Raw genomic sequence first — 25,272 nt, 5'->3', positions numbered from 1 at the left:
CAGGGGCAGAGCAGGACCCCCTTTGTGTGGGGTTTTGGGGGGCAGCAAATTCAGCTGCAAGGAGCAAGACCTTGGTGCCAGCTCCTCACCCCACGTGTGCCCAGGATTGCGGAGTCTCACAGAGGTGCCTGCTGAGAACAGAACAAACTGTGCCTGATACTGTCCCTGTCATGACATCCAAGGCCCAGGTGCCCACCGAGTGTCTCTGGTATCACACCAAATATTTGAGCACTAAAAACTCACTCCTGTGTCTGCCCATTCTCTGTTTCTCGTTGAAGGTGCAAGAGAATGACCGCAGGCCGTGTTCCCTCACGCAGCTCCTCACAGGCTGTTTCTGGAGCAGTGTTTGCTGAGGGAAAATACAGCTTTTCTGAACCGCCCTTCTAAGGAATTCCATGTCCACCAGTATCTACTTCATTTATCTGGCCACAAATCTGGAAACACAGGGTAAACCAACTATCCCCATCTTGGCAGGCCTCATGATAAAAAATACCTTTTACTTATATTTCAAAAGATAAGAAAATATGAATATCCCTGAAGGCACTTACCTTCAACTTACAGAGATTTTCTGTTCAAACAAGATTAAAAATAGATCCTGATAAAATTATTCTTACCAGCATATCAGTGCTGAGTATAAGGTAAAATTCTCAGCACTTTATTTCAGCTGCCTGTGTAAAATGCCCTGTTTTGCATTCCTTTAATAAATGTGGATTAAAGCACAGCTGAAAGCAGGATCATAGTAATCATATTTCAGATAGAGTGCAGATTGATTTTCTAAAGTAGATAAAACCACTCCAGATCTCAAATGATGCATTTGAATCAGAATATAAATGTTCTGTGTTCTCTTACTTTCACTTGTAATAGGCAGGTCCTCAGTTTATACATTAAAAATAAAAGAGCAATATATTCTCCCTCCCTCCATTTGATAGATAGCACAAAAAAATACACGGATTCACTTTGTTCAATAAAGTGCTTTATGAATCTGCAAAGATGAGAGATTTATTCACGTTACAGGTATTTTGATCCAATTTTCCTTTTCTCTTCCTCAGGGCTTATTTCAAATCAGAGGGATTAAATATATTTTAAAGCTATTTCTTTTTAAAGCAAAAAAAACCCCCATATTGCAATAAAGCATGTTGGTATTGCCTCCCCACAGACATTTCTGGAAGTATTACCAGAAAAAAAAATTGAAGTTTCTTTGTGTACAATGAAAGCAAAACATGAAATATTCTAGAACTTCTGCATATTTAAAAAAGAATAGCAAATGAAAGGCAACTGGCCTCTTACCTCTTCATATCTATCAAACACAGCTCCATCTTGCATAAAAGAGGGAACTGGCTTCTGCCAGTTAAATTCGTAAGGTTTTGCCATGATTATGGAAGAAAATCCTGAAATGGAATGGAAAAAGCACAGTTCAATTACTGTCCTTCAAAAGGAGTATTTCAAAGGCCAAGCAGGAAAAAGGTGACTTCTAGCTTTTCCTTTCACACAGAAGTACTAAAATGTCACAGTGCATTTCCAAATCAAGTGTTTTCCTCCTAGGAGTACTTTAAAATGCAAAATACTTGTAAAATGTGTGTAGGGACTTAATAATTTGAAAAATACTTGCACTGTAACTTCTAGAATACAATGAGGCTGCGATTAACCCAGCTCTAGGTGACAGAATACCACAACCTGTAACGCAGGTAAGCGCTTCTTTTTTTGCTGGGAAACATCAGATGATACAGAGAAAGACTGCATTTTTTCTTAACATCCTAAACTGTATGCTACATAGGCAAAACACATTATATGTTTCAAATTTCATTTATGTTAAATGAAGTCCAGGGTATTTTCAGTCATATTTTATCCATACCTCGAGATATGAATAATATATATGGCAAAATTGATAGGGAAAAATACTGTTTGGAGATATAGGGCATTAAATAAAACTAGGTAGTTGTATTCTGCACTTCTGCAAGAGAACAAATGTGAACAAAATTGTTAATTTAAGATAAAACACAGAAGTCATATTTTATGGACATTACAATAAAGACAGCAAGTTATCCAGTACCTTTCCAATGTCTTCCAGTTACACTGAACTTTACACCAGAAAATGCCCCAACTAAACACTCTGAAATACTGAAGTTCATTTAATCTGAAGTGATTGCTCCTTCTTCATAATGCCATTCAGGACACACAGTACCCTGATTATCCCTTTACACACTGGAGCAGAAAGAGTGGGAGCAGCAGGGCAAGATAAGCCTGAGTGCTGGATGTCAGGAAATCGTCCTGCGAGATGGGATAGCCCGGGTGACAGCAGGACACTGCCACACCACTGACCTCACCCTGTCCTGCCTGTCCCAGCCCTGCCCTGCCAACTGCTGATGCTCAGCCACTCCTGACTGTCCCCAGAGGCACCACATGGGTTAAGTGCGACCAGCTCAGCTCCGGATCCACTGCACCACAGGCACAAGGCCTGGAAAAATTTGTCCAAGCGAGAAAAATAAAGAGCCTACATGAAACTCCAAGGAAAGCATGACAGCCCAGGCAATCCACGCAGACAGAAACATCTTCTTCGACTGAATTTTAAACCCAGAATGAATGCAAGTGCTTAAAAAAGTTCAATAACTTCGTAGTGTTGCCCTCCTCTGTCTTGTTTTCATTTGCATAAAACATCTTCTAACAAGAAAAAGAATGAGAACAAAAGAACTGCTAAAAGTCACTGTCCAACACTGGCTTTAAGAACAGTTATTTTGATAATTTTCTACTGAAAAAATAACCCTACTACTTAAAAGATGCAAAGCACATTTTCATGTTAACCCATCTCCTGCCCTGTTTTGGTCATTGATACAGAAATATCAAAAGTATATATCACATTTCCAAAGCCTTAGGAATAAGATAAGTGAATTCACTCTCTACAACAATCAAAAATACAATTTGAAATTATAAATACATGTCACCATTAAGTGTTCTCATTGAAAATGGGATGAAAATTCAAAATAATAGCTCTCTGCTTCCTAATCTAAAAAACAAAAAGGCCAAATGATATTTAAACTACTCATCTGTACCTCTTTTCTCCCAATGAAGGGATGCTTTGAATAAAATAGACCATCTATATCCAATGTTATCAAAAGCCCCCTTTTCTTTTTGCCAGTCTTGTGCATTTGGCCCTTGCCACTCTGTAAACAAGGAATAATATCTTATTCATGAGGACTATGAGATATTTTGAGAACCTTTCAAGGAACGTGCCAAATTACTAATTTTTATTACTTATTTTGAAGATGCTTATAATTCTCTTGTGTCTTCCAGTTTAGATCAGCCTAGAGCTGCTTCTCCCTCATTTCATGAGGGAAGGTGGATAACAGGACAGCCACCCCACTGCAGTAGCACAAGGGAGTCACGTTCTATATGGCTCACGGACTTCACACATTAGCTCAGAATAATCACAACAAATTGGAAACTTAGGGGCTGTTCTTGGAGCAAAGGAAACTTAAAACATACACACCTGAAGTGACAACCACTACTTTTATGGCATGGTGGCTGTTCCCCTATCTATTTAAATGTCTTCTATTATCAGAATGCTCTCAAGAAGAAAAGTTCCTTCAAATACAACAGGTAGTTCATGCAGCAATAAACGCTCCCATCCCTCTGGGAAAAGCTGACACATTCTGTGCTAAAACATCAGAAATGTGGTGGCACTTTTAAGGCTGTCGAGAATACTCCTCCACAGTCCCAAGCCTATATAAATGGCTTTTAGCCTTTTATACTGGCACTGAAGCCCACACAAACCCAGATTTGAAAACCTGCAAGTTCTTCAACTGCTCTGAACTCCCATGTAAGACACATCCTAATGCTTCCTCCAGCATCTGGCACTCTGAAACCTGGATGTAAAGAGTGCTTGAGCAGACACTTAACTCTCAGAAAGACTCGTTACCTTAACACTACACACGTGCACTTGGTTAGCTTGGCTCAGCTCACCATCCAGTCACAGAAATACAGCTCTGTAAAATCCCTCCTCCACAGGGGTCTTCTCCTTATCTGGTACTCACACAGTCTGATGAACTTGTTACTTCATCGCTGAGACATTAAATAGAAAGAGCTCCTCAGTTTCTGCGGCAACGCGCATTTTTCAAACCTTGCAGTCAGCCTGAGCCCTCCCCACTTTTCCAGCTGCCTTTCTGAAGCCAAGGGTCTGGACCAGGACACAGTAACCCAGCACCACCCCCTGTCAAAGGAACCAGGGTTACAGCCTTTCATCTTATTTGCATAACCTCGCGTTTAGCCGCAAGAAAACACGCCCGATTGCTCGTAACTCATCAAGCAATCAACTTCTGTCTCGGGGACTCCAGCTCGTTGTTATTTACCACCTTACCAATCTCTTCTCTAGCTCTGCTCTCTCAGGTCACTTCAGTTTACAGATGAACTGAGACAGATGAAGTGTGAGGGAAAGACAGCTTGAGTACACACAGCAAGGAGCTGGAGGAATTGTAACAAACAACATTTTTAAGCCGTATGCTTTGGCAGCTGTGCAGAAGGTGAGGAAAATTCTCTCTGCCTTTAGAAAAGCTCTTTTCAGTCTCTCACATTTCTTACACTGCTCTCAAAAATCCATTTTTTCTTAACGCTGTTAGCTTTTAAGATCGCCAAAATAAAATACAAAATATTCCCCTGTGACTCTTTGGATCTCTGTTAACCTTCATTAATTTTTTAGTAGTTCTAACAGAGTGAAAACCAAAACCAATCCCAACCAGCAAATCCTAACAAACGTGACTTTGTAGCATTCATATGGCTGCAAATATATGCATGCATATATCCTCACTATGATGAGAATCAAGAATTAACTCTCTTTAGAGAAATTTAATAACAATGAAAAGTGTGAAGATTCAACTGGGAGACATAGAAGGTTAAGGAACTAAATTTAAAGGCAGCAAAATTTTCATTTGAAAACTTTTATGCCGCCTTTAAAAACTGAAATCAAATCTTATTGTCTTAAGACTTCTCAAAGTACAACAACTCCTCTGAATACCATTCACAAAAGCAGGAAGAACACTCATAAATGCACCTCAGGACTTAATTAATGACTACAAGGGAGAGGCACTGTGAAGTGCAGTAGTTGAATGCCTTTTGAGGTATCTCCCTTTCTTTCAACACTGATTTATGCCTGAAGGCATGATTTGGATCACATGGAATTAACCTGGAGTACCCAAAGACTGAGGACACAAAATTAACCATATCCAGAAGAGCATTAATGAACACGAAAGCCTTTCTCTTTTGTAAGCTTGGCTGTACTAAACTAAATCTGGGGTGTGTGGACTATAAATCCTGGGTTTTTTCATTCTTTGACCAAAAGAAGGACAAGGTGTGGCTGAACAGGAGAAGGAAAGGATTCTGTTAATACGAAGGAGACAAATGTTTGGGGAAAGAGGTGATATTCTAAACTAATCCCCAGGGCTGGCTAGCGTGATGGATAGGATACTCCTTGGATCCCATAAACATCCTGTCAATGTTGAGACACTGCTGGAAAGGACAGCAGAGTTCCTTAGAGCTGATCCCCCCAGTTTCAAACACAGAAACTCATAATTTCCACAGTTCGCTTAGCCCCGAGTATCGTAACAGGACCTGTCAAATTTTTTTTTAGTAATTATTTTTCCCTCTGGAATGAATCCCTATTTGCTGAGTGAGAGGTGAGGAAGCTCTGCAGTCTGTGTTTGCCATTTCACCACCTACCTCTTTGAATTACACTCCCTAAACTTGCTCCAGTTATTGTCTGTGTGGGTTTCAAGTGCAGCACCCACCCAACACTACGCTGAGTTCAGTAATCTTGCCCAGGAACACATGTTTTCCTACAGATAGAAGGAAGCAACTAAAAAACCCAAAAAACAAAGCTATTTCCCACTCTTTCCTCTCACCTTGACGTACATATAACCTTCACCACCGCTCCTGTTCAGTGAACATGATTCTTCACAACAAAGACAACCAGATCTAGATCAGCAGACCTCTCTAACTTTTGGGGTCTTTTTACGGAGTTCATCCCAGTCCAGCAAGTTTACCTGCAGAGCTGTGTACTGGCGTGAACATCCAGCTGTCCATGACTGAACAGGCACTGCAGCACAGAAATTCTTATAAAAAAGCCCCTTTCATTTTTTATTGAGGCTTTGAAGTACTTTTGTATTCAAATACTACAATAGTTTCTAGAAACCTGAAGAAAAGTCAGATCTTCATATATTTATTTACTCCTCAATGTCAAACTCATTTGGTCATAAAGGTGACATTAACATAAGCAAAACGCAGAGGCAGGGTATTTTTTAAACCTGAAACTTTGGTTTCAACACTAGAATTTAAAATTCAGAGTAAGTTTTAAGAAAATAAAAGCCACTATAGTGTGAATCCTAAAAGAAACAGGGAGAGCCACCCTGCTGAATTTCTGCAGTGTATATATAAAACAATTCCAAGATTTCACAGCTCTCCAGGCTTTTCCACAGTCAAAATTTGCTGGTTTGTTGGGTTTTTTCCCCTTTTTAAAAAGTGCAGTTTTTCAGCAGGCTATTTTTAAACACATTATTCCCACAGCTAATGCAAGCAACTTAAAACAGTTCTCCCCAAAACAAGGTCCAGGATCAACAACAGACATGCAACAGGCGCCTGAGCATGCATCGTCTAGCAGCAGTCTCAATTTCCATTTTGTCTCCTTTTCCATTTCGTTTTAATTGCTGGAATGCACTGGCATGCAGGGGCAGCTGAGGGGTTAGACCACAACAAGAAGGGGCCTGTTCTGAACCAATCTTGTGAGCATTTCTCCCAGTTCAGTGAGGCTGCCCAGTGCAGGGCTCAGAAATGAGTGTACCCGCTCCTGGTCCTGCCTTCAGGTCCCAGCTCTGCCTCAGTCACCTCCTCTAATGACAGCCTGTTTCTAACAGGTAATTCCTAGGATAAAACACAGGACTCAAACAGCACCTCCCAGCTTCCTCAGGTTTTTTTCTTTTTGTCCTAATGGCTTCCTAGTTTGTTCATATCTAGAGTTTTCCCCAGGCTTCCTATTCATTCGAAAACATTCTCATTTTTTGACATAAGTGCTTACCACCCATCCTTTTCAGGAGAGAACATTTGCCTTTATGAGAAGTGAATGGTGTATAAAGAGATATGCTGGTTTTGTAAATAAACTTACTCTGGTAGATTTCCAACAAGACTCTGTTCTGACAGTGAGAAATACATTTAAATCAAGCCATTATGGAAAGCTTCTCAGATGATTCACTCAGGTCTAATTCCTCACAAAGTGTCTAATTCCTCACAAAGTTGTAAATTACAGATACTTGTAGTCCCAAGAAAGCAAATTATTTCTCTGCTCAGCAGCAATACAGACCCACTGGAGCAGAGTTTCCCTTTTGAATTGATCCAAATGGATCACCAAAGTCATCTGGACTCGTCACACAGTGTTGATAGGATTGGGATTGGTCCTTGTGTGCCACCATTGGAAACCAACTTTATTAGTTTCACTTGCTGACTAAAATGAGCCTTCAGATAGATGCCACTTTAAATGCCTGGAAAAACAAAAGTAACTTGGCAATTTCAACACCAAAATGTTCAAAAAAAGGTAAAATTTTACTCATTCTCAAAGAAACTCCTAAAGCACTAAGAGAATCTGTACATATTCCCAGAAAAAGGTATGACTTGAATAGTGAGCCACAACGCAGAGCTATCATAACTGGAAGTTACTAAACACTTAAGTTTATTTTTTATTAAAAAATAATAAACCATACATAGAAAACTACAAACTTCACTGAATAAGAAAGTTGTTTTTACTTTTCTTTCCTTCTGGTGATAGAAAATTTGGTGTTCACATTCTCGATTTTGTAACAGCAGAGGTGAAAGGCAAAGGGAAAGGCAGAGATCTTCCCAAGGGATTATTTCAGGAGAGAAAATACTCATAATGCTGTGAATTGTACAGAGGATTTAGCAATCGGACTCATCAAAAGACAGTAAATAACCACTGATTTTCATTTACTCTTATTATTCAGTATGCATCTAACAGTACCATTTTGCTTTTGATCTGTCAAGTGAACTTCATTTCATAACGTGAGCATGTGATGAACCATTCCCTAGAACTTTCCCTGTTTTATCTCATTCCAATAATAAACACTAACCATATAAAACATTAAGCTGTCTAAAAATGTGGAAGAAGCTACATTTTTATCTTTAGTCAAGCAGAAGTCTTAGAGGTGTTCAGGATTTATTTAGTTTAATGTCAAGTGTCCCATTTCCTGGAAGCCATCTCGTCCCCAGGTAGTAATAGAGAGCAAATTAGACTTTGATGAAAACAATGGTTTGTGTAATCGTTGCCAAGATCCTTTCTGGATTGCTATAGCACGTGATAGATGCATACAATGTATCTGGATTTAACCAGCAGTGACTTTTATTAAGTTTAATTACCACTCTGGGCTTTCAATAGAAGGCAATGTTAAAACAAAGGCAACCTCATGGAATAATCAAACAAATGAACAAAGCAACCAACACGTAGCACTTGCAAAACATCTCAAGTATTTTCTGATTTACTGAAGCCCAGATTCTCTCTTTACAGTTTTGTAAACTCTGACACCTTGTATCATTACAGCAACGAACCTCAAAGGAATGGGATTTGGGAGATTTATTAAAAAACAAGTTTTCAATATGATCTTTGGGCAATTAATACCATACTTAATTTCTGCTGTTGTTTAATCTGCTGCTGACAAGTAACACAAGATATCTTAAGTCAGTGAGCAGAGTTTCTCACTTTTAGGTACCCCTGTACAAAGTATTTGTGCAAATTATTTGAATTAAAATCATGGGCAATTTTGACACTTAGAACTTCAGTCTCTACTTTTTAGCTTCATTCTGGAGCTTTGTGCTCTAAAAGGTCTTAAGCAGAAGTGATTTCTGTATTTTAATATGATAGGAAGAGATAAATACATGTTTGTAATTAAAATTCTAGCAAGAGTTCAGGTGGGAGTACAGAAAAACAGCAAACAACCTTAAGTGAGCATCACTCCTGTTACAAATTCAAGAATTTGGGAGTCCAAGGACATAAAACAACTGCAAGATTCTAAGACCGAATTATTAGCTACAAATACCATGAAAACAAACTTCCAAACGACATTAATATCAGCAGTCTTTCCTTTTTAAGTGCAAGGAAAAGTGTTGGAAAGAACACAATGTAGTACCTTAAACAAAAATGAAACAAACTACAGCTATCAGCTGCTCCGTGACCACATCCTGAGGACACAGTTGTCTGTTTCCAAACACTGACACAGACTTTGTATTAATAAAAAGCAATGAAAGGTCAAGATCATATTTTCGCAATAACTTCTAAATCCCTGCGTGTTTGAAATAATCCCTCCTATGGTCAGGTACTTTAGTTCAAACTAAACTTTATTAAAGTTTGGACATGATTTATTAGGATCTTTTTCAAAATATACAGATATATTAAAAACTAATAAGCTGTGAGGAACATAGAAGTTACTTTAAAATCTAAAATTAGGAAAGTGACATTATAATTTGCTGGGTTTTGGATGATTTCTAAGAAAACAAGAGTGACCCACACTGCTGGCTTAAAATTTCAGACAAAGCTAAGGTGATCTTTGGCAATTGTTCCAGCAGTCTAAAATGCATTAATATCAAGAAGCTGCGTTCATTATTTGACAGTTGGCAGTGTGTAAAAAATAGGTATTTGTTGAAAGTTTAAACTGATTACAAATTTCTTGGGACCTGGATAAAGCCTGTGAACTACAGTCACCATGGAAATGCACAGGGCATTTATACTTTTAAGATTGCCATTGTGCAGTTTAACCCATGACATTGGTAAGAAGATTTTGGTATCAAAATCTTCATTACATCAGAAGATGTAAGCTGCTCAGATTCCATCTCAGCACCCACCTTCCGCCCTAGAGACAGAGGGTTTCACATTCCCTTCTTTAAACTGGAGAAGGTAATATGGAATGGAAAGCAAGAAGCATAGACCTGGCATCTGCACTTGATCAGTGCATTCCTTCCTTCCTTCCTTCCTTCCTCACACCCGACAGCCTGTTTGTTTTCATCTCCCTTTATCAGCACCCCTGAATCACATCTCAGAGCTAGGGCAATGCAGGCAGGGCATTATCAGCTGGCTGGAATGGAAATTAGCCACTGTCCTTCTGCCCAGGCCAGCAGTAAATGCAAACCCTGGCTAGGAGAGATTCCTAGGTGCAGCTTTTTTTTCCTACTCAGTTCTGTGACAGACCCAGGCTCAAGTAAGCACAGCAGCAGAGCTGTGAGCTGCCCTTGCTGAAGTGTGGCTGGAGCAGACTGCAGCTCCCCATGGAGATTTTAGTTGGCTGGTTTCATTTTATTTTTCTGCCAAGATTTCAAGTTCACATCACAGAAAAAAGTCTCCCAGTCAGTATCAGGAAAAGAAACTACATGGGGCTCACAGTGTGCACTTCAACACTCCTGTGCAAAAAACAGATCTGGGAATCAGAATGACATTTAATGGATTGGGGAAAAAAAAAAATAATAGCAACTGTCTGGCCTTAACACTGTTGCAGAGATTCAACTTGTCTATTCTCCTCACCCCCAGTCACTTTGCGTGTTGTATGCAAAACCAACACTCATCATCAATTGTTCAGGAAAAACACATCCCCTTTGGGGTTCGTAGGAGTCAAGGGATGCAGGTTGCAGGCCGTGGTGAGCCAGACAGCTCTGGAGTCCTGGATGGACATTTTGCTATTTCCCGTTTTCCTCTTCCTCCCTCTGAAGAATGAGGCTAGCAAGACTTGTTTTAATTACAGACGTAGTGATGCTAAGTACACCTTTCATCACCAATAACACCCAGTGCTAACTCATTAACAAGCTGGGCATTTTGCTGAAGATGAGATTGCCCCGGTTCTAAACACAGTGTATCACAACTAGGCAAGGCTAAAAATAAACTGCTGTGTATAATTTGAAAATCCAGAATCCCTCTTTCCAGCAGGACAAATACAGACAGCCATGTTGGAGATATACTGGGTTATCACTTGTTTATATCTTTAATTTCTACAGAAGCAAGAGGAAAAGCAACTGGTTCTGAGCTTTTAGTTATTACTCCTTCATTATGGTAGGTAGGTGGCAGAGTAAGCATTTCTTGCCAGTTTGTTTCAGCCACATTTCTTTTTAAATAGTTGTGCCACTGCCCAGAAGCTCTGAAAACAATAAGAAAGATTGTGCAGATAATGTGGACAAGGATAAACAAAAAATACCCGCAATCCTTGAGCTGGTCAGCTCATAGTTAACCACAAGCAGAAAATGGGAATGCATAAAAAACGTGGCATCACAGTCTCTTTCACTAATCCCTGCCTCAGAGAACCTGTGCAATCTGCATATTCATTTCTATTAATCAAATATGAAAACGACTCTCTTGACATTGTGCTCTGTTTCCTGTCACAGCAGTCGCTAGTGAACTGACAGCTGTTGTCTCTTTGGGGTAAAGGGAGGCTGTGTGAGACTACTCAGAACTTTATCTGATGAAACAGTTCAGGGTGCTAATATAGTCATTATTGAGGCATTCAGCTGTTTACATACCTTAAGAACAACACCCCTAAAATGTCCCTCTGAATATTAATGTATGGCTTGTTTAAGAAATGGGGTAAAACCAGGCATGTCAGCTATTAAAGAGAGGGGTGGGAGAGTGCTCCAAGCCAGCAACCTCTCCAAATCTTCCCGCTGGATGCATTTTGGCTTGTTCAACTATTCATAAGATATATATATATATATATATATGAAATTTCTGAAGGAAAGGCATCTCAGTTTTTGACTGCTCCAAGTGGATGATTTGACACAGTATTCCTAAAGGGATAAAAATAAAAGTGTTGGTATGTAGCCTATTTGTGCAGTATGGAGACGGAAAGGAGAGCCAGGCTGCCAGTCAGGAGTGCTGGTATGGCCTGCTGGCCCTCACAGCCCATTTGGAACACTTCTTTGCCAGCTCCTAATAAACAGCAGGATTTACAGCATGCTGAGAACTTCCATTTATTCAGATTTTTCTGGACCAACTGGCGACACCAGAGCCAGGGGACTCAGTTTCTCTGAATTCCTAACTTTGAGATGTAATTTCAGTGTCAAGCAGCAGGGAAGGAGAGGGGGAACTGATACCTCTCTGAGCTCCTCCTCCTCCTCATCAATGCTCTTTCTTGCCACCTGCTGCTGAGGAGGAAAGGGACACATGTAGCACAAGCAGAGGATACCTCTGCCTTCACAGGTACATGTGGAACACACTCACATAGGCAGGGAGATGAGCAGCACCTTCTCCTCTCTCCCTGGAAAAGTGAGAGCATGCACATCATGCTGGAACAGGAGGACATTCCTGACTCCAGGCAACCAACAGGGCAGAAAGAAGTGAAACGGATGTGTGGGGCAGAGCACAAGAATTGAAAAGAGGAGGAAGGAACTAACAACAGGAAAAGATAAAGGAAGCAAGGATGGGGTGTCTGGCACTGATGTGGGCTGAGACAGCATGACTAAGTGCTCAAGCAGACCAACACAGCTAAAATCAAAAGGGAAGATGGCCACATTTTCACCATGCTAGGAAAGAACAACAGATCATCTGGGAAATCTGAAATGGAAATTATTTGGGACAGCACAGACAAGGCTATTTTTAGAGATTATTCCAAGTATGAAGCTGGGTTACTGCAGTATGGCTGGAAGGGAAGGAACTGGGTGGAATATACACTAAGAAAGACCAACAAAAGAAAACCCTGGTGTCTGCGTGTGGGGGTGAAAAGGAGAGAAGTGGCAAGAACACTGCCAACATTCCAGGCAAGAGCAGAGGGGGGGGGGTCGTTTATTGTGACAGCTCAGGAGTGGGGATGGCAGGGCTCCTGGTGGTGAGGAGTTCAGTATTGCCCCATGCTGCAGACAGACCAGGGGATGAATGGGGAAGAAGCCTGGAAAGGTGAAAGAACGGATTCTAGACATGAGGGTGGAGGTCAAAGAAAGAGCAGTCTGTTAAGAAGCCAGCAAATGAAGTGGGAATCAACAGATGCAACCAGTTACACCATAAAAATTGATAAAGGGACCCTCACAGAGACAAAAGGAAATGTTTTGCCATTTGCACTGGCTGGATGAACTGAAGTGTTCTCAAGTGGTGCTTAACTATGGCTGCCACCATCCACTCTGGCCTCCTACAGCTCAGTAACAAGTGGCACACAGACTCAGGAAAGGCAAAGCCCATCAAAATAAAGAGCAGTGTAACACCCAAAGCACAGCAGACCCCATGGAAAGTGAAGGTAACATTTTTACATGTCTAAAACCAGCTTTGTCTTCATCACTGTTAAGCATTTCCAGCATAATAATTACCATTGCAAAAAATAAAAACTTGAGCCCAGCAGGCTTTTCCCACAAGAAAACTGGTCAGCTAGTTCAGACTGCTTTTTTTTCCTGTCACATACCTATTAAATGCTTCAGACTGTTTAATGTGATAAAAATGTCTAGACTGGTTTTTGACTGAAAGCTTAAGGAAGAGCGTTCTTTGCCCTTGGCTAGCAAACTCCTTGTAAGCACAATAAAGTGAATGCTGTCCTTCTGCAGCCCACACTTCCTGCATACATCCAATAAATCCATTGCAGGCATCTTCAGAAATCTTGAGATTTGAGAGGCCAGCCCAGGGAAATGCGAAGCATACAGGTACAACATAGTACATATGTAAATATAGTGTTTCTTTGCAAGGAAAAGTCTGCTGTTTATCATCAAATACAGGCATTGCTGAGGAGAAGATGACAGCACCTCTCACAGCAAAAAAAACCCCAAAAAATAACCAAAGATGCTCTGCTGAAATTGATGAAGAGTAAAACACTTTGCTGAAGCAGGCAGTAGAGTTTAGGCAAGGAATCCCAATGGGCACATTAGAAAAAGCGTTGCCACGTGTGAATCAGTGCATTCAATGCTTTGTGGTCCCAAGCTGCCCTCAGTCTCCAGCAGCTGTTTATTTTTGTATAACAAAACTTCTAACATAATTACAATCACTCTAAACTTAGATGCGAGTACACAGTTTATACTAAAAATACCTCTGGCAGTGAAATTACCCAGCTCAACTGGTCCACACCCTCCAGCCCTTTCTTTTCAGAGGCTCTAAATCTGCATCTGTGGAGAGGGCTGTGGTCAAGGAACAGGTGCATCTGATTCTTGTCAGCACGTGTGACTTGCATGGTGGAAAATCAGCTGCATACCATGGAAAAAGCCTGAGAAGAAACACTGTCCCTGGACACCACTCATCGTGGCCAACTCCCATAGGAAATAAACCTTGCCAAAAGAATTAATGGACAACATGATGTGAGAGGAACATCACTCTGGCCTGGTCACAAACTGGACTGTCAAATCATGCATCCAAGTCCCACTTCCCATCTTCCTGTACCCTATTTGTTCCCAAAGCAGTCCTAACATCCTGAGGATAGTTTTTTGTTTAAAATGCTCTTAATCCCCCTCCAAGATCCTAATTAACTCTTGTTCTCTGTGATCGGACCATAAAGGGCACTGCCAGTCAAAGGAGTTGAAAAAGAAACAACTGACCACACTCTGCAGGAAAACAACTCAGGGCTTGGGAATATCTATGGGAAGGTTGTTTCAGGGGAGGAAAATGGCAGTTTTTCCACATCAAAAAACCGTGGGCAAAAGGATTTGTACAGTACAGGTAAGGACTGAGCATTTCTGGTTTCCATTCTCCTTAAGATACCACTTTTCCTGAATAAGTCATAGTATTCCCCTCTGTTAAAAGAAAGAATGTGGTTTTTCAGCATCACCAGGGAAGGTGATTTCATTAGGTTTGGAGCACTTGGATACTATACAGCTACACTGTACAATGGAGAATAGACCAAGCAAGATGTCAATGTCTAAAATGAATCTTCTGCGAAATAACTACATGCACAAATTGAAAGCTTGCACCAGGGAGGTTGCACGCTGTGGGTTTGTTGTTTGCTTGCTTTCTTAAATATTAATATAGGGTTTAGATCAATAAATCTTTCCTTTTGTCAGCACACTCTCCTGAAATCTTGGTTTCTGTACAGTCCTCATCCATGTCAGAGGGTGCTTTGCACAGTCACACCACAGCTGAATTAAATCCCTTCTTTGCTCCATATATGCTTGTGTTCTTTGGGTACCTGAGTGAAATGGCACATGGAGGGAAAAGGGACTAGACCCAGCTGGTGTTTCTCTGGAAAGCCCCCTGCCATCCCCAGGAACACTGAGAGTGGTCTGCAAGTTTTTTAAGCCGAGCAGCTGGCAGCAGCCTCCTGAAGGTAGGCAACCAGGCTGTGCTTAACTGAGATACCAGGTTGTTGGCAAAGCTTTTTTGGATGGGAGATAAAAGCAGCATAGGGAAGGGAGAGGATACTGCTCCTCCTGAAACAGAAGTGGCTGGCATGAAAACAGAAATAACAGATTTCACAGTTACAGCTTTCCTTTCTACGTTGTATTTCTACTGTTTTCTCAAAAATCTCAGTAGCATGGGCTAGTTAAGGGTTAACCAATGATGTTCATTGCTGGGTGCAAACTAACATGCATCAAGATTTGTGTGTGAGAGAGTATGAACTGAGTGTTCTGGTTTAACCACACTAAGGGCACAGATTGGCACAGTAAACAGGCAGGGTAGTGGACACCAGCGTCCCCAGGTTAAGCGTTACCAGTGTGTGCTGGAGACAACCCCTTATCAGGGGCAACCGGAGTAAGCTCCCTGCAGAAACCCCCGGCAAACGCAGCACACAGCTGCTTGCTCAGAGTGCCAGCAAAAACGGAGCCCCTTTGGAGCCATCACGGGCAAGAAAGGGAGCCAGTCCAACTCTCTCTCACTGAAAAGAGCAGTCCTAACCCCTTGCTTCTGCTTCCTTTGTGATGATCCCATTCCTGCTAGCCCAAGTGATCCCATCTCAAGCAGGTCACAGCTGTACACTGGTGGAAAGCCCTTGGTATTTTCTGCTGCTCTCGTGCAGTGACCAGGTCACACAAGAGTCACGTTGTGACCAGCACAAAGGACAGACTGGCAGCACAGACAGAAGCAAGAGCAGCGAATTTTAGGTGGCAGCAAATTGCATCTCACACATGCTACTGGGAAAGACCACTAGGATTTTGAAAACTGGCTGACTTTGAGCATAATTTCTCTCAGCTTTGATACTCAGCAGCCCATTTTGCCAGGAGTGTTGGTCTAATCTCCCAATCCTAAAGCAAGTTTGCCACTTCTTAAATTTTACAACATACTGAAAACTTGGCTTTAAGACCTGGTTACAAAGCCATTCAAGAACTTGCTTAGTGTAATGATAAAAAGCAAACCCACAGCCAACAGCTACCATAGCTGGTAAGCTGAAACATTTCCAAGAGCCTATTTATTTATTTATTAATAAATCCTATTATTTATTAATAAATTGAACTCAAACCCAGCAGAATTATTGAGCAGAAAAAAAGATGGAAAAAATTGATTCTTAGTTTGTTTTTGAAGCTATGGGTAAACAACCACCTGATGTTACAGTTCAGAATGGCAATACTTGAAAATCAGGTTGAATACAAGATCCTGCAGGTGCTGGATGTGATAAGCAGGGAAACCATGCTTTTCATTGGAAATCCAAATTCACATACAAGATAAGGAAGAGTAAGTTACTCAGGCAAACCTATCACTGTGGCAGAACAATCAGATCTAGGAAACAAAGGCTGCTCTTTTCAAGCTGTGCAACGGACAGTACTCCATTACAGTTAAAGAAATAAAACTTCCTTTTGCTTTCAGACCTGGTCCTGACAGACACAAGATAACATTATCTCTATCCAAACCTGCCTTTCTCAGCTGTGGCTGTGTTTTGGAGCAGAAGTACAGAACCAGGAAAGAAACCAGGTTGATACACCGAGATAAAAACTACCTGATGCAAAGCTAACAAAAAGGCACAGCTGTAAATACGAGCTCCAGACATGCTCCCTGAACCCCTCTGACTGCATGTGCCACAAACTGAACTTGAGTTCCATCAGGAAATTCCATCAGCAGTACTACACTGCAGAGCAAAGCCACCCAGTCTGCAATCATACCTGCAGCTGGAATCAAGGCATGCCCCCACAGACCTGCTTTACCAGTGTACTCAATATTGTTTACAAAAACATTCTTAAAAAATCATGTGCTACATCTTTAAAATTTCAGTCAATGTTTTAAAGAAGAAAACAAACAAACAAAAAGTGTAAAAATTAAGGGTTTTTTTGGTTTGTTTTACGTACATGGTTATTAAGAGACATCCCTTTTTTCCTGCATCAAGAGTACAGAGAATTCTTGGAGAATTTGACACCTCAATCCACCATTCTGTTCACACACAGAAACCCTCTGGCATGAATTAAGTGATGTTTCCAGCTGGAACGAGGCGATCCCTGAGTGCCAATGTTGGTCAAAGACCAGGTGCACGTGAGACATGACCTGGTAGCAGGGAACCAGCAGCTCAGGAATGTTTTATTCAAATCTTCAGCAGGCACATTTACGCCATGCAGATGTGTGAGTTAGCTCCGAGCCAGCTGTGCTTTACCTGCTTTCTGGGGTGTCAGAACCACCTCACTGTGCCTGCTGATTTAGGCAGCTCCTCAGCCACACACAGCTCCCTGCTACTACAGCTAAGCTGCTTTCAGCTCATTTATAGTGCTTGCCAGGGATCCTGGGAATTTCTACCCATTATGGGATGTAGGGCAGCCATACCTTCTGCTGCAACACTCGTGTGAACGCTGCTCCGCAGTGCATTTACAGCCACCCAAAACAGATTGGCTGAAAGCCTTAAAATATCACAAAGCAATCAGAGATGATTTTAGACTGCTATTCTCCAAGACTCTCCAGTAACATTTGCTCTGAAGAACAGCCTGCAGATACTGAAACCTCCATAAATCACTCTGTTGCTCTAATACTGATTATGTGAATGCAAATGAATACCTGCTCCGGTGTAACACAGCAAGGCACTGAAAACACAGCTCTCTAATAGATTTCTGTCTTCCAACTATGAGCCCCTCCAAGCAGGTGCTCTGAAAGGTAAGATTACTACAGCCCAAGCATGGGTGAAATCCAAACCCCAGCTTTGTACTCTAGCCTTTAAAATTGAAAGTTTTCTTCAATAAATCCATTGTTTAAGGATTACGTTGAAACTGAAACTCAGGAAACTCAAGCAAATTGAACCAGGAAAAATGGGCATTTTTCCCCACCGGCTCTGACCAGTGCTCAGCTTATGCACCACTGCTTAGGAAGGACCCAAGAGAACCCCACAAGCATTTGCAAGAATTTGCAAGCAGTGCTTCAATGTTAACAATCCACTGGCTGGACTCAAGTGACCCATCTCAAGAACACCTCGAAAGGCACGTCAAACCTATTTTGTTCTTACTCTGTAACAGACATAAGCAAACAATGATAAATGGTGACAGTGAACATACAGGGATGACATAAAACTGCTGTGTCGCCTTCGGGGAAGAGCCCAGTGGCTCTGTTGTAAACAGTGGGAAAGAGAAGTGGGATGGTGGGACACCTGGGAGATGCAAAGGATGCAAGCTCCAGGCATTCTGCTGGCAGAGGATCACCCAGTATCACCCTGTGTGAGACACACAAGTTCATCACAATTTTCACAACTTTTTCTGTTTCTCCCAAATCCCCTGACAGCACACGGCTGAACAAGAACCTTTGCATCCGTCTTCCACAGAGAATCACAGAATCAATTCTGTTGGAAAAGATCTCTGGGATTACCAAGTCCAACTTTTGACTGAACACCACTGTGTCAACCAGACCATGGCACCAAGTGCCACATCCAGTCTGCAATTAAACACCTCCAGGGACAGTGACTCCATTACCTCCATGGACAGCTCATTCCAATGTCTACTCATTCTTTCTGTGAAGAAATTTCTCCTCATGTGCAACCTGAACCTCCCCTGGTGTAGCTTGAGACACACAAATAAAACTTAGAAATATGACTCGGTTTTCTCTGAAACATCATTAAGGTTGGAGACAAATAACTGAATGCAAACACACAATATTTAGTTGCTCCTTTTGGATACTCCTTGGGCAGTCAGTGTGCACAATTCCAGGGAGCTGTGGCTGCAGGAAGGGTTTGAAGCTGTGGCAGGAGCAGACATTTCTCATCAGTGTAATGTACTCAGAGGCACCTTGCGTGTCTCGAGTGATACAAACCATCTGAAGCACCAGCAGAATTGTATCTTACTCATCTTCTGCTGGGGAAGGAGGAAAAAAACGGTGCTTGCCAAATGTTTGAGATGGCTGCAGAATGAATCCCACAGAAGAGTTTATAGGTTAGAAAAGAAAAAATATTTAAAAAAGAAAATAGAGATCTAGTCAGGGGAGAGGGATGCTGGATCCAGAACCACTAACCTCGGGAATCTTTAGGTTAAGGTTAGCCAGTGTCATTTGTCTGGCTGTGAGCATTTTGCTCAGCTCTTAATTATACAGCATTTCTAAAGGTCTTTGCATGGTTTCAGTATAAGTACTTTTAAAATAGTGTTCTGATGCTGAACCCAAGTATGACAAGCAAACAGTCTTAAAAGATGACAGAAACTACAAACCCAGTGGACATACACCTTGATGAAGAACCAGGTGACCTGGTCTAACTTTTGATTTTCCTTCCAGGGCATCCTGCTTAATGAATTCGAATTTATGTTTATTAGCAAGCCTTTCTAAATTGCACTGCCTGTTTTGTGTAGGATGAATGCAATAGAATGTTACCTCAAAATGAACAGTTCCTAGAGTTTCTATTTCTGCTAAATACAACCTCGGGAGCTATTTTCTTGCACATAACCAGTAGTCAAGAGCATGCAACAGGTACAGATATTGCTAATAGCAATGTTAACCACCTAAATAGGCAGAAAACCAGAAGAACAGTGAGGGATACAGGTGGAATTAACTGGAAGTGAGAATACTTAAGGAAGGTTTCTGTGCATTGTGCACTACATCAGAACAGAAAGCAGGGAGAAAAATTAAAGCCAACTGGTTTCGTTTCCTACTCCTGTATAACAAATGTAACATTATTCTGCTTTATAGCAATACATAGTGACAAAATCTGTGCTTAAGTTATTTATTGAAAAAACACTGAATAGATTTCTGATGGGCAGACAATGCCAAAAAGGGGTAAAGCAAAAAAAAAAAAAAAGAAACACAAACCCCAAAACTAAATTGAAGAGAAAATATTAGACAGCATTAATGACTTCAACAACATTTTCTCCACCAAAATCTTATAGTAAATGGTATGGTTTTACCTTTTTCACAGACTGCTAATCTTACTTTTCTTTAATATATGCTGACATGGAGCTAATCAGACTCTTGAAGTTAAAATTTTTGTGTACATCTGGAGGGACCAATGATCTTGAATTAAAAGAGCACTGTTTGATACTTTCACCTTAATTTCCAGCATATTGTATATACATTCAGCTATATAATCTAACAACTGTCTTTTTAAAAAAAACAAATATGAAGAGGTACAAAGGGAAAATTCATCTTTACATCTCTTCAGGATTAGAAAATTAAATTCTAGTACAGCAATACACTTGGCTGTACACAGCATTATTTATCAGATGGTTGGAAAGCTCCCCAGAAAAACAGACCTCTCTCACAGACAAGAAAAAGGCTATGAATGACAGAAACCAGAGATGACCTAAGAGAATAATTGCATTTCTCACTCTCCAGATGAGCAGTGGTATTAATTTTATATATCAAAGGTCAGTTTTCACCAGAACATCTAATCTGACATTGCACAATTGACTACATTTGTGCTTTAACATCCTAACAGGGTGGGATGGGAGAGCTTTGCTCAGCTACTCCAAGTCAAGGTTTTGAAAGCCATGGACACTCCAGAGGAACAGGGGGATATAATGATGAAACGTTCATTGATGTGGGCAGAAACACCTGTGAGACTCAGCTAACTCACACCCTTCTGTGAACTCCAGAGAACCATTTAAATGTTTAAATACACTTGCACACTTGGTCCAAGTAACATGTGAAGTCAAAGCACAGCTCAAGTCTCTCAAAGTCTGGTTCTGCTGAAGGCATTTTCTCCCTGGGGTCAAAATTCTACCTGCATCTCCCAGTCCACTCCTCTGAACATCACTAAATGGTCACTAATAATTTTCCTATGATTTTTGACTTGTTTATAAGGTCAGCTTTCTGACAGTCACAGAGTCACATGCTGCCACAGTACCTATCAAACTATTCCAGGGCAGCCTGGAAGCTCATTCCAAGTATAACATGTGCATTATTGCTTCTTGTCATCACGGGATTTATCCCAAGCTATTTTGAGAATTATCCCCACAGAAGTCTCTACCAGATTTCCATTGCCACACAAGCTAATGATGAAATAAGCACCCTGCTTCTACTTCATTTTGGTGTTCCTCAATCAGAGCTGGCAACATTTCTAATGGTCATCGAGCCAGAGTAAAAATTTATCACCTCATCATGTAGGATCTGCAAGATTTTCAGTTAATTTGCAGGTTTTTTGTTCTTTTTTCCATGCTTTGAATATGCTTGGATCCAAAACCATTTCCCTGAGGTACATTCCAAATATACACGAACTAAATGCTGCAGAGGAATCTGTAATTTATAGTAAGACTTAAACTTTGCTTAGTTTTGTAATTCCCTCTATTAAATCACCTTTATTAGATACTCTTACTGTGAGTGCTTTACCAGAACGGTCATTTCTTGGAAACTATGGCTTCAGTCATATTAAAGACACCAAGACTCCTATTCACAGTGATCCCTCAACACAAGGGAAACAATGCAAATAGATTGGGCAGACTAAAATCAGTATGAAGATGTCATCAAGTATAGTGGCACATCAGAGTGACTGGCAGCTGCAAAAGGTGTGACCAGTGGTGAACTCCACTTCAGAATAAATACTGGCTTCATTTTAATCTGATTTTTTTTCAGCTGTGCTCTACATGCTTGGAAACATTAACAAGCACAGCTTTCGCTACTAGATAAGATCTTGCCTTTTGGGTAGTTTTACTTCAAATTATTTCTCTCTATAAAATGAGCAAGCTGTTCTAAATTCAGTATTTAGTGACTAAAAGATCCAAAATAACCAGGAAAATTTAATCTTCTGATGTGCTGCCAACCTCATTCAAAATAACCTGTGCTTTAACAGGTTTTAAGATTTAAGATTAAGATTTAAGATTTTTAAATATATGTGCACACAAAGGTACACATATGTACAAAAAGTTTATATATATATATAAAACATACATTTTTGAATGCACAGAGACTGTTTTGAGATACCTCATTGCTAGCTAAACATATTTAGATTTTTGTGCAAAATTTAATTGTTTCAAAAGGATTCAAAGATTACAAATCTTGTGCAGAGGGACATAGATGTTAGCTTTAATAAATTATTGAAAGAGTAAATCACAGTAAGTTGGTAAATGTCTGATTTCAGGCAGTTTTCAATGTTAATGTACAATAACTCCAATATCTTTTATTAAATTAAATCATGACATTAGCTTCATGAAAGATGTTCATAAAAGGTCTGTGCATCTTTACAGATAAAAATCCCAAACAAACCAAAACCAACCCAAACCCCCACAAAAACACCCTAAATACAAAACAACCACCAAAAAACCCAAACCCAACATTAGGTCTTTGAACTGGAGGAGTCTCATAAAAGTCACGTACTCCATTATTCAGGCCCTGGAAGGGCCAAATCCATTCCATTCTGATAGATGTGACAAATTTTCACCTTTATTGCTCCAGAGGCAACCAGCTCTGCAGGCAACCTATTCAAGGGCTTCACTGTCCTTTGCCCTGGTAAAGATTTTCCAACCCTAAATAATCTTTACTTCAAAGATTTCTATACTTCTTACCCCAGACACCACAGCGTACGGATTTTCCCTTTTCTCTTTGCAGAAACCTCTCAAATATTTTAAAAGCCACTGTTAAGCCATGATCAATTTCCCAGTGATCAATCCTAGAAACTGTAATCTGTCTAAAAGCTACTCAGCTGATAAAATGATCTGATGTAAAAGATGACTAATGAAGAGACCAGGTGGTCCAGGGATCACACTTCCCCTGAGGCTGTGTGCCCAGCTCTGGGTACTCCAAACCCTTCACAGCATTTTGTTGCCATAAACAATTACAAAGCACACAAACCCCAGTAACTACCATTCCTTCAGGAGCCAGGGAGAGGACTACAATAAAAAACCCCAATCCAAAGCAAAACCACACCAGGTATGACTTAGCTTTAGTGCTGGACTTGCATTAAAACCTATATCCATTTCTTGAAGACACCTAGAGAAGCTACATTCCCTTTAGACTCTTTGAAAACTCAGTAATAGGTATAAATTTAAGATTTCTGGCAAGTTCAGTAGTTTAAATGATTTTTTTTTCCTGAAATACAAGCAGTAATTAAAAATACTGATTTCCACTATGACCTATAATCAGGAATTCAGATGTGCAGACTCTGACAAATGACAAAACATGCATGATGTGACAGATAGAATACCAGCCCATGGACAGTGGACAGAAGTGATCCTGAAAGGCTTCCCAACTTACGCAATTTGGCTGGAAGTACTTTGCTTAAAGAACAAGCCATTTTAAGTTTGAAAGAAAAGTGGTAAATATTTTTGCTACATAGTTTCCAGTTTACACAGTTCTGAAACACTTTTCTTCTGTCAATTTCGTCTAATTTGAAATTAATTATTACAAAAATAAGGATGCCCAGTAAATAGGAACACAGATCTTTAAGGGTTGCAAAATAAACTGGATTTTATCTTCGTGCCAGACTGATGCTTTTAGCTGCTTAAAATAGAAAACAAATGAGGGACCAAAGCACATTTCCACACAATCCTTGTTACCATTTTTAGGTCACTAAAACAAATTATAGTACTTGCATGAGATTTACTACCTAAAATTTTCAATCCAGCTTCTTTTAATCCTGGATTAAAAAGATGCAAGGACTGAAGGAAGAATGAGAACAACATGAGCTTTCTGAGACAGATTTCCATGCTGTCCCATCTAAAAAGAGATGTGAGTAGCAAGGTCCAACTGAAACATCGATCCTGTGATCTACCAACATTTACAAAGGGTTAACGACCCTGACTACAGCTAGCTTCACTCGGCATCTACTCTGTGTCATGGGAGGGGGGTGTCTCCTGGTATTTATGAGATTGATGCTGTTGAAATAAATCAAAATGGAGCCTTAATCCATGAGTTTGGAAAGACACAGCAAAAGGAATCTCTACTGAGCAAAGAAACACGTGCAACACACTGATCTTCAGAACTTTCAGTTCGTACTTTTGTTCTATGATTGCCATTTTATGGGGAGCAAACACTATTGTCTAACTATCAAGCATCACGAAAATGAAATCCATTTTCTGAGTTTGAAACGGTGGTATCTCTGGCCACAAACACCGTAGTAAGATGAGAGACAGGCAATCAGCAACACATAATTAGTAGATCTACAACTTCCTCTTGATTGCCAAGGCTTATATAAATAAGATGTAGACACTACTCCTCCTGTCTGAGGATTAAAACATGTTTTGTTTTTTAATGGTATCTAGACAGCTAAAGAATGCAGCTACCATTAAGGAATTTTCAATGACATCAGCATGTTTCAATTAACAGAACTAGCTGGCTAATACTTGCCAGTACTTACATCTATATTTAGATTTATTTGATAGTTGCAGTACAATTAATGAGTGAACACATACCGAGAGTGTTTCCAGGATTTGGACCCAACTACTGAGGAGAAACAGAACCTTGACCAAATTCCTTTTCCTGTTAGCATAAATCTGGCCACATCCCAAAACTTTCTGGGATTTAAATAATTTACACTCAGCCAGTCAAAATGTTCCTGTACCCTACAGACAAACTCTTTCACAAGAATTTCAATGGGAAATTAAAATACGCTACTCCTGCCTCTGACAGCAGCAAACATTTCAGAGTAAGCACAAGGCAAAGCTGAAAATTACAGTGGAAGGCAATCACACTCATTTGCCAATGTAACCGAGAACTCTACCGTCCTTTTTTAAGTGTAATGAATTTGCAAATATTAAGATTCATGTGATCACTTCACCTCAGCTTAATTACTCTCCCAAGAGAATATCATATGCATAAGCAGTGCCAGCTGTAATCCCTGATTCACAGTTTAAACACTTACGCAAGATCATCTTCCGCGAGAGAAGAGGAAAACCCGCATTACAGACGGCAAAATTATAGGAAGCAGGGAAGGTGACAACTCTAGGTTTGCCAACCCTGGAATTATGCTGAATGGTTTTTAACTTGAACTCCTTCTGGAGCACTGCCAAGGATCTGGTATCAAGGGATGCTTT

The 25,272-nt window shown here is 40.4% G+C and overlaps 1 protein-coding gene across 1 annotated transcript in view; it reads right to left on the bottom strand.

Annotated features, from left to right (window-relative positions):
• PLCB4 (phospholipase C beta 4) overlaps positions 1 to 25,272 on the bottom strand; it is a 186,659-nt gene that overhangs the window by 84,239 nt on the left and 77,148 nt on the right. The window contains exon 3 of the mRNA XM_082276996.1: positions 1,288 to 1,388. Within this exon, the coding sequence (XP_082133122.1) occupies positions 1,288 to 1,371 (84 nt within the window). The 5' untranslated portion in view covers positions 1,372 to 1,388. The remainder of the gene's footprint in view (positions 1 to 1,287; positions 1,389 to 25,272) is intronic.

This window comes from Coloeus monedula, assembly GCF_965178545.1.
Source record: "Coloeus monedula genome assembly, chromosome: 2".
NCBI classification, from domain to species: Eukaryota; Metazoa; Chordata; class Aves; order Passeriformes; family Corvidae; genus Coloeus; species Coloeus monedula.
This window is presented reverse-complemented; position numbering and strand designations above follow the sequence as displayed.